The sequence below is a fragment of the Xiphophorus maculatus genome, chromosome 21 (assembly GCF_002775205.1).
Source record: "Xiphophorus maculatus strain JP 163 A chromosome 21, X_maculatus-5.0-male, whole genome shotgun sequence".
In the NCBI taxonomy this organism is placed as follows: domain Eukaryota; kingdom Metazoa; phylum Chordata; class Actinopteri; order Cyprinodontiformes; family Poeciliidae; genus Xiphophorus; species Xiphophorus maculatus.
The window spans coordinates 13678809-13697429 of record NC_036463.1 but is presented as its reverse complement, the minus strand read 5'-3'; the positions used below and the strand labels follow the sequence as shown (position 1 = coordinate 13697429).

The 18621-nt window shown below is 39.3% G+C and overlaps 1 protein-coding gene across 1 annotated transcript; it reads right to left on the bottom strand.

Annotated features, from left to right (window-relative positions):
* Positions 1 to 2200: 2200 nt before the first annotated feature.
* ppp1r16a (protein phosphatase 1 regulatory subunit 16A) lies at positions 2201 to 18617 on the bottom strand. The gene is made up of 11 exons (XM_005809847.2): positions 18472 to 18617; positions 9583 to 10579; positions 8719 to 8789; positions 7814 to 7959; positions 7457 to 7560; positions 7219 to 7343; positions 6641 to 6766; positions 6488 to 6563; positions 6270 to 6399; positions 6016 to 6178; positions 2201 to 5225 (listed from the first exon to the last, which is right to left on the bottom strand). Exons 2-11 carry the CDS (start codon positions 9827 to 9829, stop codon positions 4707 to 4709), a joined length of 1707 nt encoding a protein of 568 aa, XP_005809904.1. The 5' UTR covers positions 9830 to 10579; positions 18472 to 18617; the 3' UTR covers positions 2201 to 4706.
* Positions 18618 to 18621: the final 4 nt, after the last annotated feature.

The following is an 18621-nucleotide window of genomic DNA, read 5'->3' as shown; positions in this document are numbered from 1 at the left end:
TAGTTCTCCACCACATGATTTTAAAAATCTTATTGGAGAAAAATAAATAAACAAATAAATAAAATACCCTACTTCTTGTCCATTCACTTTCCTTGAAATACCACATATAGCTGTAAAGAAGCATCACAACAAAGGTAGTTTATCCATTTCTGTACTGTAGTGACACAAATTGTCACCACAGTACAGAAATGGATACAGAAACAATACTAAATATTTTAGAGGTTTTGAGAAAAGACCTAATTTTAAATACTTTTAAATTGCAGTCCTCAATTTACCGAACCCTGAAATAACTGTTAGCCATATATAGCATGAGCACATGAATAGTGACTTTAGAGCTATAAAACAAAACTAAAACCAGAAAAACAAGTTGCTATAATAATCACATTATCAAATCGGCATTTGTGCGAGAAGGACCCTGCAGAGACATCTTGGAGAAGTCTAGGGAAAGACATTTGATATCGCCAACTAAAACAGGGCACGTCCTAGCATGTGATGTCCGGCTGACGTTTGAGTGTCACGCAGCAGGCATTCTGGTAGCATCAAATACCAAGTTAACATAATAGGTTATGGTCAAGGTCAGCTGTATGAAAAGAAAAGTAACAACTGAGCAGCGGTAAGGAGCTCAGAAGCCAAAATTGAGCATAAACTGGTTTCCATTATGACTCAAAACCAAGCAGGACTGCTGAAAGCCATGTTGCAGTTCTACAATCTGAGTGTTTACGATTCTGGTGCAAAATATTTCAAGTTGAGGCTAAAACTAAAGCTGTTTCAATTACATGTAATGCTTTCAAAGTCCTATTTTCTTCATGTCTATCTATGGCTACGCTGGCAGGCACTTCAAAACAGACTGAAGTGTGACATCTGAGCTGTACTCACTAAGTGTGATGAAAGAGTAAAATGAAAAGAGGAGGAGGGGTCGAGGGGGCTCATGAGGAGCTGAACTGCAGCAGAAACCAGGTGTTTAAATACACTTTATCAGAAGACACAGAATGTTTTTGTGCGATTTATACTTTTCCTGTTTGCAGGAGTCTCCATCAGACTCGCTACCATCAATTAGCTGCTGCGCATCTGCTGAGTTCGTTCTACAAACTGCTTCTCAGTGCAATCCTGGTAAAAGCAAAAAAACAAAACAAAAACGGTGTTAAAGGGTTAATAGTGACGTTGTGATGACTTCCTGAAGGTGTAGTTTCAGAAAGAGTCGGCGTTTATAAAGAGACAGAGGCCCAATTCCATGTCCTTAAATCAGGACGTAAAGTTTCTGTTAAGTCATATTTGATATGTAGCTTTTTTATGAAAACTGAAGGTAACATTACATTACTTGACTATGCTATGAAATTGCATTATGTGCCTGGAAAACACACAATACTGCCCGCCTCAGATGACTAAGATTGTATATAATCTTAGTAATCTGTAGGAACGCTATCCAGATATTTTTTTTCCCAATTGTTTGAAAAAAAAAAATCTTTAAAAATTCACCAAAAATTCCAGATATCCAGAAGATATCTGAGGAACTCCATATCGGGGTTCATCCTTGGCTGCCAAGATTGGTACCAGCCTGCCTTAAAATACTATGTACTCAGCAAGGAAGAAGCTGTTTATCCAAAATAACATAAAAACATATTCATTCGTAAGCAAAGTCAAAAACTAAAACAAAACAAAAAAAAAAGAGATAAAAAAAGAAGGAAGTCTCGTGGTGCGTGGTTTGATGAAACTAGACATTGTGACCATTTGGAGAGACAAAAACATAAGCGTGCAAGTCAGAGAATACCATCTCTACTGTGAAGCATGGGTTTTGCTGCAAGAGGAATTGGTGCACATCACAAAATAGAAGGTGAGGAAAGAATCAAAACATGAAAATATTGACATTACAAGACATTAAATAGATGTCTAAGGAAACCATCAAGATACAAAATGGGTTAAGGACGACAAGGTCAGTGATTTCAAGTGGCCAACACAATATTGGGCACATAGAAAATTATGGGCAGAGAAAATTGAGTTACACAATTACAACAATCTGCTGTATTTAGAGAAGAAACAAATGGTATAATAATTATAAAAGTGAGAAAAAGAAGGAATTTTTGTACAGTGTATTTAGTTCCTGGGATGAAGTGTGTATAATCTTAGTAATCTGGAGGAACGCTATCCAGATGGGCTAAGTGGGTTTGCAATATTGAAATACAAAATGAATTTGTGAAAACAATGTATTTAAGTCTTTATTTCCCCAACAGGAATCAATAAAAATAAAACAGTGATGTTTTACAGTAAACGCAGTACATTAAAATGTTCAAGTCCATCACATTTCATCTCAAAGCTCACCGACGTCATTTGTGGGTCATTGTGCACCAATTGCAATCCAATGTTAAAACCAGCCACAAAATGAAGGCACAGAACTCTGATTATCAATGTGACAATTAAATAACTCTTTGATCATTATGTGAATGCAAAAATATTTTTCTTTCAGTTTTTCCTTCATGTCATCTTTTAAAGATGTTCTTTTCCCCCCCTCCAAAGTAAGACAAATAAATAAATGTGATTCAATTCTGAGAGTAGAAAAACAAATACTGACAGAAGAACGGAGATCAGGTTTTGACAAATGTAAATTGTACATTGATTTAAAGAGAAATAATTTCATATCAAAGGAAAATAAATGTACAAATTGCGCCATTACAATATTGAAGTGTACATTTTTTGAATGGTAAAGAACAAACATTTTTCTAAATTCAAAATACAAAGCTGTAAATCATTCAGAAATCCAAACATAAAAAAAAAACTCTTTAATGTATCCACATACATTAAAGAAAACCTCTTTCCGTATCAAGAGAAATTATTAGATGAAGTAGACAACTTCATGTTCATGCCGACTCACATTTCTAGGCAAACTGGACACTGGAGTTCTCCTGAGCTCAAGTGAAAACGTTACATTCAACAGAAATGATTGCCTCCCAGCAGGGGGCAAAGCTGGAGTGTGTAGGTGACTGGAGAAGAAGAAACATGGGTGAACTAAACAAACTGGACATCAAACCACTATTGGCACGGGGCAGCCCAGTCTCACCAGACAACGTGCAATGAGAACGTTCCTCCGTATTTCGAATGTTTTGGAATAAAAATCTGAGAAGGAAATGTGTCACCAGGCCAGGCTGTAGCCGTGCATGGCCTGGTGGGACATTAGGCCATTAGGCATGATGGGCATTAAACTGTGTTTAATGCTTAACAGTGCAAACATGTTTAGAAGTAGAAGTAGACTATATGCGAGTATCTCAAACTAAAATGTAAACCAAATCATGATTTTAAAGATGTACTTTAATTCTCCTTTCCCAATTATTTATGAATGAGGGTAAAGTATTTAAGAAAGCACAAACAAATGGGGGGAGGGGGATTAAAATATGGTGAAAAGCGCCCACCAATGAGTTTTTACATCACATATTACAGTAGTTTTGGCCAACTACCGTTGATACTGTCACCATTTATTAAAGCCTTGTCCGGCGCCCTACAAAGGTACTTAAACCTGTTAACATTTTGTCACATTAAAACCACAAACAAATGCATTTTGATAGGATTTTATGTGATTTACAACAGAAACTGAATGAAAACGATGAACGTCTTTAATGTGTGTACAAATAAAGTGTGGTGTGATTTTGTGCTCAGCTGCTTTTAATCTAATAGCCTTACACAAAATTCAGTGCAGCCAAGTGCTTTCAGTCACCTGTTGAATAATGGGACTTAATAAGAGAATATTAGATAAGAAACAGCATCATGAAGATGAAGTTGGGAGAATCTGTTGACAAGGCAGCTGTAAGTGGTGCTCTCAACTAATCTTTTCTTTTATGAAAGACTGGTAAGAAACTGTTATTGAAAGAATGTCCTTGAATTTTGGACATGGCACTAACATGTGTCATGTTAGTGCCACCACTAACATGACACATAGTGGTGGCAGCATAATGCTTTGGGGATAGTTTTTGTCAGCCGGGATAGAAAAGCTGGTCAGATTGATGGGGAGATGAACGAGCCTAAACACAGAAAAATGTGGGAAAAAATATATATATATACATATATATCAATGCCATGAAACCCGAGTCTGAGGTCGAAAATCAACTTCTGAACACACAGCCAGAGCAACAAACCAGTAACTCCGAAAAAGCATCTGCATGTGTCAGAATAACTGAACTCGAGCTAATTCGTAATGAAAAATGTGAAAAAGACTAATCTCTAGATGAGCAAAGCTGGTAAGAGATAAAAGCGGCAACAACAGCAAAAGCTGGTTCTACAAAGTGTACAAATATGAGCCAAAGGTCAGATCTGCATTTGTATATAATAAAGAAAAAAATGAAACATTGGCAACCATTTCTCCTTTTCTATCCACTACATAGTTAGGCCAACACAAGGTAGTGGACATCAGATGAAATCCCCATAAAATATAGTAAAGTTTGTGGTTTGATAAAAGATGAAAAAAAAAAATGTAGTAAATAATTTTGCAAGGCACTTTAATTCCTTAGTGAGTCAGAAGCTTTATCTCTGTGGTTTATTACTTTTAGAGAATCTACGTATTGAATTTCTAAACCAACGTAGTCATTACACGTTCTGTTGTGAGATCAGATTGCATGAGGCCTAAACTGACAGTCTTCAGTGATGCATTGCAATCAAGTCTGTTTTTAAATGTGTTTTGTCACTTTGGAGTGCTTCTGCCCCCTGCAGGCAGCAGAGCGCAGCTACATGAGACCACAGCATGGCTCCTTGTTGTTGGTCTGCTCCTCCTCAGGGGCCCGCAGTTTCAGCAAGGGAGGATCTCCGCTGGCTGGGGTGAAGAACACCTGACTGGGAGACGACGACTGCTCTGGAGTCGGGATCGTTTGGATTTGTGGTTGAGGCTGAGGGGTCGTCGCGGCGACAGGAGGCTCCTCCACCTCGGCGGTGGAGGGCAGCGGGGGAGGAGGTGCAGGATACTTATTGAGCTTGGCAGCCGCGCGCTGGCGCTTCAGGTCGGCCAGGGTGTGGTGCGATTTCTCCCGAGTCATGCTGTCCGCGCCCTCGCCCTCCGCTTGCCCGGACGCAGGACTGAGCTCGTAGGTGCCGCTGCGATCCATGCGGCCCCCGCCGCTCCACAGCTCGCCAGGCACAGAGGAAGCCAGAGACACGGACGTCTCCCCGTTCCCCACGCTAGATGACGCGATCTTTCTGTCGGCAACCTCCAGTTCCTCCAAGCGTGTCGTTGCTGCTCCGGTAGCGACCTGAGAAAACAAGAGAAACCTTTAGTAAACTTTAAAAAAAACCAACTAGTTCATCAAGTCAAACGGGGCTTAATCTGAATCATTGTGACGAATCTATTATTGGAATAATCATCGACTAATTTAGTAATCGATCAATAGTTATCTGGAGTTTACAGAATCAGAGTATTTCAGTGCTGGATACTCGTCTTTGCAGTTTGTTAAAAGAACATCTTAGATGTACAAAATCAATTTTGCATTTAAGATAAAAAACAAAAACCTTTAAAAAAAAATTTGCTCTACGCAGAGCTCCTTAAATGACATAGCTTTAGCTTCACTCGGTTCAAATAATGTAAAAAGAGATCTCTTATTAAGCACCGTTTGCTACCCAATTATTAACCAATTAATCCAAATAATAGTCACCAGATCACCTCTGCAACGTATTGATGTTAAGTTGAGCGGAAATGGCTGAGTTTTTCATGTTGTTGGGAGAATTTCTTAGCTTCAGATGCACATTTTCCTCCAGATTATCAAGCGTTCACTAAAGGAATGCTGTTATGTTATTGTACTTCAGGCAATACGATATTTATTTTCTTATTTAACAAAAGAATTAAGTTATTTATGTTTACTTTTAAATGGATTTCTGTTGAGCAAATAAGATGGAGTGGTTAAATTAAAAATCTGCAGAATGTACCAATTTTTAAATTTGATTAATCATCAGAATAATCGACAGATTAATCGATTACTAAAGTAATTGTTAGCTGCCGCCCTAACGTCAAACTCTGTATGAGATAAAGGAGCCATTTTCGGTCACCATGTGAGCATGCTGAAGCAGCTCAATGTCAGTCTGTCTGTCCTCGTCGTCGTCCTGCGGTTCAGGTGTGGTCGCCGGCTCCTGCCAGACGATGGCCTCCCTGTGGTGCTCCCGGCGGTACAGACTGGAGCGTTCATTCACGCTGACCCGACGCACAACCTTCCTGTGCGGGCAAATGTTACGGGAATCAGGTAAAACACCTAACTGCTCCCACTTCTGAAATAAATCCCTGCTCTCTGAATTCCCTTGTTTACCCTCTGCTTCCAGTGCTGGACACTCGTCTTTGCAGCGTGCCCTTCTGCTTGTCCTGACTTTTCATGATGGCGTCGTGTTTGTTCTTCAAGTCCGTCAGTTTGGCTCTGACCTCCTCATCAATACACACATCTGCAGACGGAGCAACACGTCACACATCTAGCATCAAGTTATTTCAGAGAAATATAACAAAATGACCACAAAAAGCCTCTGATCTCACCGAGCGGCGTCTCATCTAAAACAGACTTGGAGTTCAGATTGGCTCCGTGAGCCACCAGCAGCTCCACCACTTGGATCTGGAAACAAGTGAAAACAAATGACACCCATAAGACGGGTCAAAACAAAGTTACTCAAGGTCGACGGCCGAACGAACCTGTCCCCAGCAGGCGGCAGCGTGAAGCGGCGTCCATCCGTCAGAGTCTTTCAGCTCCAGCTGAGCCCTTTGGTCGACTAGCAGCTCTGCTACAGACATGTAGCCATTGGCAGATGCTATGTGGAGCTGAAATGGAAGGAAATAATTAAAAAAACAAAGCTACTGCAGTGCTGGATGCTTCTTTTTTGACTGAATCTGCAGATCATGGATGTTTCACATTTTGTTGAAACAGTCCAGTTTGTTTAAACCCTCTTTTACTCTTGTTACATGGCTTCTGTCTAATTTAATTTGAGTTACTTTACAAAAAGGTTCGAACATCGAGTATAATTTTTCCTTTTCAGAATAGCACTTTGTGTGATTAACCTAATTATTAATGTAATGCTTTCCTGTAAATGACTGAGTTATGCATTCTGTATGACTGATTATTTTCACATCCATTTGTTTTACCTTCTGTTGTCTAATCCTACTGATTCTCTACAGGTTCAGGGCGCATGTGCAGTGAACGATTGTCTAGACTACACATTTGTGGACTATCACTTGTGTGCCATGTCTTATAATTATTTTCATCTGCATCTCACCAGCGTCGCCCCATTGTTGTCTTGTGCACTTAAATCTGCTCCGGTGTTAATCAAAGCCTCCACGTCAGCAAGCATGGCCAGCTCTTTCGCTCCTCTGCATTCATCTATCCGCTTCTGAGTTATCCCTGTGAAGGAAAAAAAAATTGCCAAAATGTTGTGCTTAGCAGTGATTTAGCATAAATTATGTGAAACTTTCTCTGTCTCCCCTGCATTGCAAAAGATTTGACATTTTACGGACCCTGCTCAGCCATAACCATCTCTAGCAGCTCCAGCGTAGCCTCATCCTCACAGAGGTCATAGGCCATGTTGCCGTCTGCGTTGACGGCCAGCAGGTTGGCTCCACTACAAGGAAATAGACATGCAAATTGTTCAGGGTTAGAGTGGCACACCCTCGTGTATAAAGCAATGCTTTCAAAGTCAAACTGCACCCATATTTGCATTGGTTTTGCATACTGCATATTTTAGGTCTCTCAATCTGTTTATCCTTTGAAAATGAAGAATAAATAAATACAGAAGAGAAAGAGAGAGGAGTAAAAGGCTCAAAGAAATTGGAAAGAAAAAACATTTTTCAGAACGGAAGGGAAAACTGACGCACGCCTGAACGAGGAGCTGCACTAGTCCAGTGTGTCCACAGGTGGCAGCAGCGTGCAGCGGCGTCCACAGCTCACTGTCGCAGGCGTTCACAGAGGCACCAGCATCTAGCAGGCACTGAACTATCTCCACAAAGTCGTCAATGCAGCACTGAGAAGAAAAAAAGCACACAGAAATCCTAAGAATGGTAGCTCCATGACGATTAAAAAAAAGATACAAAAAATAAAGCACTGGGATAAAAAGCAAACAAGAAAATACATGCATGGATAAATCATTGCTAGATTTTGAATGAAGATTAAGCTTACTTCAGAGGAAAGATTTGCATGAATGGCTCAGTCTTCTGCTGTGCAAATACAAAGTTTTTCCTAAAAACTCAGCTGTGACTGATTTTATAAAGAGTTCTCTGTACTGACAAACACTCCTTTCATGAGTGAGAAGAGGCCGAAATTTACATCAACTTATAGGGAGAATAAATTACAAATGGTTTAAATTGTTAAACACACGCCATTGGAGTTAAAAATCACAGAAATCCCTTGACGTCCTCTAAATCTGGCTATTAAAGTCCCCAGCCTGCTAAAATTTCTGGCCTTTGAACCAAAGTGGAGTTGAATAATCTGTCATTATATAAACAAAGTTATCTGAAGATTTAGATATAATAAAAACTTAAAAAAGGACATGATGGGTGCAAACATCACAGAGAGACACAACACTGGAAAGTCACAAACATTTCGAAAACATGCAATTTTTGTTTGTTACAGAACCTTTACTGTTACCCTAAAGCAAAGTAGATCTGTGTGCATATTTGGTGGTTTGAGGAAAATTTATGAACTGAATTACCCACTTAAGCATGATTTTAAGTTTTTAAGTTTTGACAATTCCAGCAAACTCCTGAACCAGCTGCCTCTGTACCTGATGCAGGGCTGTCAGTCCGTCCTCATTGACCAGATCTGGGCTGACACCGCTGTTGAGCAGCTCTCTCACTAGAAAAAGCAAAGGCACACATAAAAACACACACACACACAAGATCCCACTGGAAGAAAGCCTGTACTTAATCAGGGTGGATTTATTTAAGGTATGTCTGTGGGTCCTACACAGAAACAAATTTGTTCCTGGATAGAGATCAATACCTTATTCCAAGCAGCCAACAATAAATCTCTTGAAAACAAAATTTGGAGATATTGCAAAAAATATTGCAAAAAGGGAAATGATCTTGATTTATTGTGAGGTAGAATCCCTCAAATAACCAATAGGGCTTGTATGTGACAGACCAAAACAAACTAATGCAAAACCGGGAAAAAGGAACAAAAAATACACCCAGTTTTCAATCTTTTACACAAATATAAAACTGGTATTTGTGTAAAACCAATGTTATTTTGGTTCCCCTGACTAAATACCATTGAGAACCATCATTAGCTACAATTAAACCTCCTAGCATGTTGGAGCATGTTCATCTACTTTGTACTTTCAGAGATTGAAATGTTTAAACATTCTACTTTGCAGAATAGCTGAGTCCAGTCTGAATTGATTTGCGAGCATTTGTAAACATCAATTTTCAAGTCCTAAGAAGCTTTTTTCAATCAATTTAGGTCTGGACTTTGATTAGGAGACACTTGGAGATACTTTGATGTAATGAGTTAGTATTCCAACCAAGATACTTATTTGCATGTTTTCCAAGAATTATTTTTAAGCTATAGTATTACATAAAATCCTTGTTAGATACATTAAAGGATATGCAGAGTTTCGCAAGGCAGTGTGTGTGTCTTGACTTCTCACCCTCCTCAACGTCATTGCGGGCCGCTGCTTCCAGCAACGTGATAGAGTTGGGAAACTTTACTTTTGTAGTGCGTTTCTTCTTCTTGTCCGCTTTGGCCCTGGATCCTCGGGACGCGTCCTTTTCCATCTGCGCCCACGCCTTCAGCTGCTGGGCGCGGCGTTTCTGGGCGTGCTTCAGGCGCTCCGTGGCACTCAGACGCCCGACCGTGGCCATCTCAGCCAGCAGTTCGCCGTGGTCTGCTGCCATGGCGACCAGGGTTCTGGCTATTTCGTGCCTGTGTTCGGCTCGTTCTCCGAGATTAGTTTCTTTTAGTGATTTCAAAACTTTGTATTAGTCTTCTCTTAGGTCAAAGAACTACATCACAATGTTTAGCAGAACATAAAAAAGGGGTTAGATTTTTAGTACATAAATAAATAAATTACAAAAAAAGGAAGTGATGAAAAATAAATTAAGTCAAGTTGCTTTTTCTCTAAATATCTCCATGATTACAATTGGGGTTTTTATCAATGTTTTATATAAAAACTTTTATTGGACCAAAATGAAATGCTGTTGACTTATTACCGAAAGGAAAAAGTGCTAGCTTCTGCAAACTTTCAGTCCTTTCCATTTCACCTGTAAATGATCTTGCAATAATACAATCAAGGAGACAAAAAGAGAAGAGAGATGGAACACAAACTCTCAGCTTTGTGGACTCGCTCTCTTCCCCAAAGGGTTTAATTTGGGGCTGATAATGTCCAAGAACTGGACTCAACAGGGGGCGGTGATGTCAGAATCCACTGGCGATGAACAAACATGTGCATTATGCAGACAGAACTGGGACGCTCACTGACAACAGATGCAGGATTCAGACCATGTCCTCTCCAGTACCAGATTATTTCATAAATCCAATTGAGGTGCTCAGTAAACACTGCATGGCTTTTTCTTGTTGATGAACATTCTTCAGGTGAAGTGTTGACAGTAGAGAGGCTGTAGTTAGCTGCTCCTTTGTGATCCAGTCTGTGGGCAGGGAGAAAAAATGTGAGTGCTACGTTACAGTAGAATGCATGAGTTCTCCACTTCTAACATTGTTATCTTTAACCCCTGAGTTCCCTCATCTCCCTTGTCTCTCCTAAAGAAACTTGATAAGGTGGGATGCTTTTCATTAATGATTGACACTAGCTGAAGCTTGCTTGCGATGGCTGTCCCCACAGGGACGAGATCAAGACACACAAAGTGGTTAAAATCTGCATAGCAACACTCCGTTTCAGTGCAAGTTCTAGCAACGCCGGACATTAATATCTCTCCCGTTGCCTTTCGTTAACTTCCAGTAGAGATACACGACTCACGCTCGGCTCTTTCCAGGCTACTCATATATTATTCAGGCTTTGGCCTGTACACACTGAGAGGAAGGTCAACTAGAGGCACTCACTAAGATAGAGAGAGTGAACGGTAAGACACTAGTGCGAGGACACAGAGCTACCGCAGCAAGCAAGCAACACCTGAAATGTGAGTGAAATAGTGCGCTTAAACCACACTAGCTCAATAAATCAGTTGAATAGCAGACAAATAGGTGTACTGATAATGATAAGATATATCAGTTACAAACTTCCTCTCAGATGCTCGTCTTCCCGAGGTTTATCATTCCTGCAATGTTTTTCCTGAACGTTATAATTCATAAAGTTTGGAGTGATTTACAGCTAAAAGCTCCAATGATATTTTCAGTGCATAGAGATTTACCAACACGCCGTCTCCTTCACCGTTTTGGTTGGCCTTGTGAATAGTCTATTTTAAAGTATTCAGAGTCATAAATCACTCTGCAAGGATTTCCTTATGTTAAAGGTCAAAACACTCGAACCAGCCACTTCAAAAAAGCACAAATAAGAGTGAACTGGCAACAGGTTACAAATGAAACGAGCTGAGAGGAAACAGTTGTGCTCATAAGTTTAAATACCTTGGCTGAATTTGAGATTTTGTCCATTATTCAGAGAACATGCAACAAACTCAACAATATACAAGAACTGGAGGTTTTTTTGGCAAGAAGATAAACTGTTCCACCAACTATCTTATAAACTTGGTGTTCAGTTAAGTTGAAATGGGTAATACCCAGCATTAAGAAATGAGTTATGTAAACATTTGATGAGAGTAATTTGGGGTTTTTTCTGCTGTCAGTATGATTTAAAGATTTTAAACACTAATGTTGATTAGAGAGGGTTTTACCCAACCAGTAACCAGGAGTCAGAAAAATATTTTGAACATATAAATCTTCTGGAAACTGAGCAAAACTGTACTTCCTGGCAGCTAACTAAATGCATTCAAAATTTTTAAAAAATGTTAGATGTTAATAAATCAAAGTAAGTGTTTGTTTTTTTAATTGGAAAACTCATGTGCAGTTAGATGTTAGGATTTTTCAAAGAAACTTGATTAAATGCCCCTAAATCTCCATGCACTGAGAATGTGCCTATCTGCCCAGACCATAGTCCATTTTATTTATATTTTTAATTTCATGTTATCCAGGTGAGAAATTCAAAGTCCAGTCCCTAGAATGACAAGGTGAATTACAAATTTTGCAATCAAGAGTCTTTCCACTAAAGCTGACTCGAGTTAATTGAGTGTGTATCTAAACAAGGCTCCAACCAACCAAATGTCCACAAAAAGGTTTAAAATTGATCAGTGGTTAAAAGTGTATCATAATTTCCTCCTTTCTAAATGTATTTGCTTTTGTTTGGAAATGTAAGGGATGTAAACAACACTACTGCAAGACTTTCTCTTGACAAAGCAAAGCACTGCGATAAAACTGTTGTTTCACGGCAACCTGTGGTCAAAAGAACTGTCAGGTGGTGACCACAGCAGGAAGAAGCTCTGTGGCGACGATTTGAGACAACAGACTGGTTTCACCCTACTTACCAACTATTTAAAGTTCTGAGTGAACAATATCAGCCACACCAGAACAGTGATGGGCTTCACCCATTTGTTTTCACAAATAAACACATGTTCTTCTATCTAACTTAGCATTCTGAATTGCAACATGTCATACCGCTGTTAAAATATCTCAACTTTCATCTTTTAAAAAATGATTATTAATAATTCATAAGTATATCGCTGTTTGATTACCTTTTTTTTTTGGGCTAACTTCTTTATGAAACATTTCAATAAAACTATGCTAAATGACAAGATTTCAGACCGAAACCTAAAAGAAACAGCACGTTGGACTATCTGTTTATTATACCTTTAATCTGTTTCATTTTGTTACTTTTTGTTCATTTGAACAGCAGTGTCACAAAAAACACAATTTAGAATATTTTTGACAGTAGTGAAAACACAAAACAGCTACCAAAATTACTCTAATAATGCATCAGTGACTTACCCAGGACGCCATATTTGAACTAAAAGAAAAATCTAACACACTAAAGGTTTCCTCAGTAAAAGACTAGTGACCAAAAACAACTTGTACAGCCTGTCTGACCAAAATAAACAAAAACATTTTTGTTCTGTTTCTTTTGTCTATCAACCAGTTTATTGCATTTTTGCCCTTGGCACAGCCAATGATTAGGTTTACTACTCTTACACTGTCAGGTTGGACTTGATGGCTATTCATTTAATAAATGAAGTCATCTGAAAACTACAACTTGTATTTTCTCAGGCTCTCGTTGTCTGATGCTTGATTTTTTTTTGATGAGCTGAAACATTGAAGTGTGACTTTTCCAGACTTCACAAAGGATAAAAAGTGATTAATTAATAGAAATGTGTTTACAATTTGTTCAAGCACAATGAAAAGAGGGCCTACACCACACAGGGATTTGTCCAGGTGAGTTTAGAATCCAATACCTTCTTAGCATTTAAAGGGCATAGAGCAAGGCTCCAAATGCAACACAGCTCTATCTGCGTGAGCTGGTCTCAGCCAACATCTCTAAATCACTGTTAACCAAACAGTCTCTAGAGTGACAACAATCTCATTAACAACTTAAACGTCTTCTGGGCAAAAGGGAATTGTCTCTTTAAAATCTCCTAACCGTTTGCTAGGAAGCTTAGCTGTTGCTGTTATGTCTTATCTAATGAGCACCTCTAATAAATCTCTAATGGAATTGTCCACCATATGTTGAAAGAATGGAAAGCTAAAATTTATTGAACACAAACACTAACTTTGACACAAGAACTAACAGTATCAGTCTCCTACAATCCTTTCATTACCACAAACACGCAGTCTGGGCACAAGAGGACAACGTTTGCAGATTAGCGACCTTGGCAGAGTGAGATGGACAAGTCAGATCTCAGCCAAAGCCAATCAGTGGAGGGTATCAGAGGAATGAAGCTCAGCCACAACATTGCAATGTTTACTGTTGAGCTGACTGAGAAATAAATCTTATCCCAAAAAGAGCAAACATTCATGGTTTAATTTACAGATCCTACTCATACTGCAAATTAATGCGAACAGCGTAGAAACTTAGGAGAGCCGTTTGCAAATTAAAGCACAACCTTTCCTAAACTGAGGAAAACCCTTTCCCCACACCCACATACGTTTTTGTTGAGCCTTTCACTCAGCAGCACCATCAACACAAAAACTGAAGAAAGTTTGTGTCAGAATACCTTGGTAAGTATAGTGGCTTTATTTGTGACCAGAAATACATGGATTTTTGAGTTTCTGATTGACCAGGAGATAGCCATCCAATTATATTCACATCCTATGCTCAGTTTGACTGATGTAATGAATTTGGAAGGATAAATTCAAAGTGTTTCTACTTATCCACTACCCCACTCAGCTCCAGACCGTCACAGAAGCTGGACAGAAATCAAAGGTTTTGTTCCAGTGTGTAAACATTAGCATGACAGAGCAACACTGTTTAAAATCAAGTTTCAGTAACAAACTTTATTCCAGTTATTATTTATGCGTTTGCCTGCCAAAAGAAAAAAGAAAGATAACGCAGTTAATAAAACAGAGAAGAAGGAAAAAAATCCTGATTCTCCATGACTCATGGATTTAGGGATATTTAGGTTCTTTCATAACACTTGTGGAATTTGTTGTTGGTAAGATTATAGGAACCTTGTGAGTTTCTGAGTCAGGCAAAGACCAGTCAGAAGGAAAATATAAGGTTCAGTCATAACAAAAACTCCCAAGAAAAGAATTTCATACATGCAGAAAAAAAAGTGTATTTAATGTGTTTGGAAACATTCTGCAGCATCACTCTGACATTTATAGTCTTCCGACCTTTTTTAATTAGATGACCTAACAGGAAGGGGCTGTCGGAGAACACAAAGTTTCTCTGAACAGCTATAATGAATAGAGTAGCATAAACACACACACACATAAAAGCTCTTATGTCCTTCTGTTAGGTGGTACCTACCTCAGTGCAACAACTTGATCACTCTTCCAAGAACACGGCTGAAAATACAGCCGACACCTTTGCTCAAACTTAAAGCCGACTACCCAGAGTGCTAAGAGCTTCATCCGTGGTTTATTGGCACGAAACAAGCCCAAACTGGGCTGTGTGCTGCCAACAACCTAGTGAAGTGATTTGATGAAGCGCACAGACTGAAGCGCAACAATGCTGAGTCAATGTGGCTTGATGGTTCGGGAACGATCCAGCATAAAACCCGAAACAAAGCCAAGTGGCCAGAACGGCCTGCCAAACACACAGAAAGGCTTTTTTGTCACTTACTTTGCAGCACAGACATCAATTACGGAAGAAGTGGAGCTTGAAACAGCTTGCTGAGTAAATAAATAACAATGGGTGTCTCTATTTGCATCAATTTAAACCAAAATTGATGAGACAAAACATATGGGGTTTTTTTTGTTTGTGGTTGCAAAATATCTGTACATGACTTGATTATAATTTTGCTGCCAGGCCTGAATGAAGGAGAGGCACAGAAAGAGCAAGTAAGGAGGATCTACAGTAAGCTCTGTCATGCGTAAAGATTTGGGTTGCACCATATAATCACCCAGAAATCTCAGTAAATCTGCCAAGTAGCCAATGGCATGGTAAGAGAGAGGGAGAGAGGCATTGGATGAAAGGGAAAATAGTCTGACTAAATGTGGACAAAAAAATCTGGAAACGTTACTTCAAAAATGAGATAGAAGTGAGCATCTGGCTTTTACACACCCAACAGAGAATAATGGATACAAAGAGAAATTTGAGCACATGCTTTCTTGAGTCATCTGGACTTTTATCATTACAAACATAAACCATATCAAGATTGCTAAGAAATATCTTTCTAGTAACTACTTCACAGTCACACATTCAGCTACAAACAGGATTTCCTCAAAAACAACCCAGTATTTCCACTATACAACAGCTATTTCCTTTATAAGCTCATGCAGGGTTCAAATCCACTAAATCTCGTGTGTTGATATTTAATCTGGCTATTTCATTATTTCCTTCCAGAGCTGTGTTCCTGTTGTCACATTGTGCATCACAATCTTAGTCTGCATTATAAACCCTACAAATATTTGACTACATTTACCATAGAAATGCTGCTGAAAAAGTACTTTGCCCATACGCTGTAATACTCATGAGCAACACCTCGGTTTAATGTGTACGAGTTAAACAGGGTTAATAAGTCATTGACGCACAGTGAGAGCCAAATACTAAAGAGGCGTGTTCACTTTGATATTATCAATGTTTTGCACAATGATTACTCTCACAATAAGTACATGCTTTCAGGTTTTCCAAAACGTAATCTGATACGCACAGATGTTACGTTTGTGCCTTGCAACAGTATTCATACACCTTTAATGTTTTCACATTTTAATCACAAACTGTAATGTATTCAACTGGGATTTTATGTGAACAGCCAACACTAATTAGTGCACAATTGTGAAGGAACTAATTACTTGCAAATCAGCTCAACCTTAGTAACAGTGGACATCTAGAGTCAGTTCAGAAATACTTGATACCTAAACCTAAATGCTGTAGTGAGTATAATCCAAGTGTCTTCGTGGATTTGTTGTGGATTGTAGTGCTGTCTAGTATTATGATAACTCAGTGTTCAGGCTGCAGAGATGATATTTTACAGTAGCATCTCCTGGACGACACCTTCTGCTGTTGGGAAGCACTGCTAATCCACCTCATTTGTTTTTGCAGCTCCTCTTCAAATCTATTTGTGAAAGCCGGGCAGAGAGACTTTGGAGTCACGGACATGATCTTTGCCTATTATGATCGATGAAAGAGTTGGTTTGAACATCCTCCATGCAGAAGTAATAAAAGCAATCTCTGCTTCATCTGAAAGTTCAGTGGAGAAAACCTCTAAGAATCCCTCTGTGTGAACTGGAGTAGTGATCTGGAACCAGGAACCTGTGCTGGTGGCTACTATATGCTTAGATCTAGAAATGACATCACACTCAAACAAACTGTGTTCCTGTTCCATGTTGGAAACCAGAGAGAACTGGTGACTAGGCTAACTACTGTTAACTTATACAAGGTAATCGTGTTTTTACTTCATTCTTTCATTTTTAAACATTATAGCTACATGTTTACTAAGGAAGGTTGCATAGCACTGTATGGGAAAGATAACTAAGCTGCATCTGTTTGTCCAGTCATTTGTTCCACTGTAGCTCTATGTTTATGTCCTTGTGTTTTATACCCTCTAACCCAGGGGTCCTTAACTCCAGCATCCTGCAACTTTTAGATGCGTCTCTGCTTTAACACACCTAAGTCAAACAATGAGGTTATTAACTCTAGAGACCTTGACCGCCTCCGGAGGAGGTGTGTTGGACAAGAGACACATCTAAAGTTGTAGAGCATTGGCCATAAAGGACTGGAGTTTGGCACCCCTGAACTAATCAGATTCTTTATAAGTATTAAGGTTGATTCATCTTCCCATCAAATGTTACCAGCTTCCTTATCCCACAGCATAACTTCGCCACCACCATGTTTCCCTAAATGCGTAAAAGTTCTGAGGTTGTGACTAAATAGTGGTTGTGATGTGTCCAGAGTCATGTGCCGTGTTATTTTCTTTGTGTGTTGCTGTTGTTTTAAAAGAAATATGTAAAATTTACTTCCCACTTAACAATTGCACACCAATTTCTGTTCCTCTCACATTAAATACCAACAAAACACCCTGAAGTTTATGGCGACAAATTGTGAAAAGGCACAAGTAGTATTAATGTTTTGCAAGACACTGGAAATGGCAATGAAAGTAGAGTTTAGTTAAATTAAAAATACCATTTGAATAAACAAATAACTTTATTTCAACCAGTTTGAAGCTTATTAAATTAAAAAACGTAGCATTGTATGGTAATTTTATAATCTAATTATTTGATTACCAAGCCCACACTCCTAACAATACAGAGGGAACCTTATAAAATTGGAGATGTCTACTGAACTATGACCTGAACTTTTATGTCACTATGCTATGTGAAGTATAGTTCACTAATTTCCGGACGATTTTAATTTTAAGTAGTCGTAGAAATAAATTAAGCATGCTGGGCTTTTGTTTTTGACTTAATTCCACTTTAAACTTTAATTAGAAGCTCTAATAGAAGCAGCAGAGGCTTAACATCAACCTAAACTGTGTTGGAGCAGCAGCAGATTAGCTAACGCTCCGTAGCGGTTCACCTATACTGACTCAACAGGTAGCTGTCGGTCTGACAGGTAGAAAGTAGTTTAACTCACCCGCCTTCATTCACAGCAGAAGGGCTCTAACAGAGTCGACATTTTTCTTTTAATTATGCTATAAAAGCTACTGAAAGCACCTGCTGACTGAGTTTATTGAGTTGACTGTGGAGAGAGGTCACGTAATGCTAGCGTTACCTTAGCTGGCTGCTGCAAAACCAGAAACAAACCGCTGCGGAGATGAAACATTATTTCGTGCTCTCGGCGACGACTTTATTTATTTGAAAAGGCGTGAAATGAAACCGAACGGGACGGGGCCACTTCCACTTGAACTTTACAGAAAACGCAGAGGTGACATCTTACCTGTTGAGGTGGCTGTCAGCAGCGGCGGCGGCGGCTCCTGTTCAGCTTTGCGGCTGTGAAAACCGAGTCAGCTGCTGTCCACCGCTCCAGCTCCTGCCTGCCAGCCCTCAGGGGAAATGCCTCACCATAACAACCTGACCTGCACCCTCT

Excerpts from the sequence above, each read along its gene's own strand:
- ppp1r16a (XM_005809847.2), bottom strand. The coding sequence starts at position 9,829 with ATGGCAGCAGACCACGGCGAACTGCTGGCTGAGATGGCCACGGTCGGG. Across the intron at positions 6,767-7,218 it reads ACAACAATGGGGCGACGCTG|CTCCACATAGCATCTGCCAA; the intron begins GTGAGATGCAGA and ends CTTCCATTTCAG. Across the intron at positions 6,179-6,269 it reads TCCAGCACTGGAAGCAGAGG|GAAGGTTGTGCGTCGGGTCA; the intron begins GTAAACAAGGGA and ends TTGCCCGCACAG.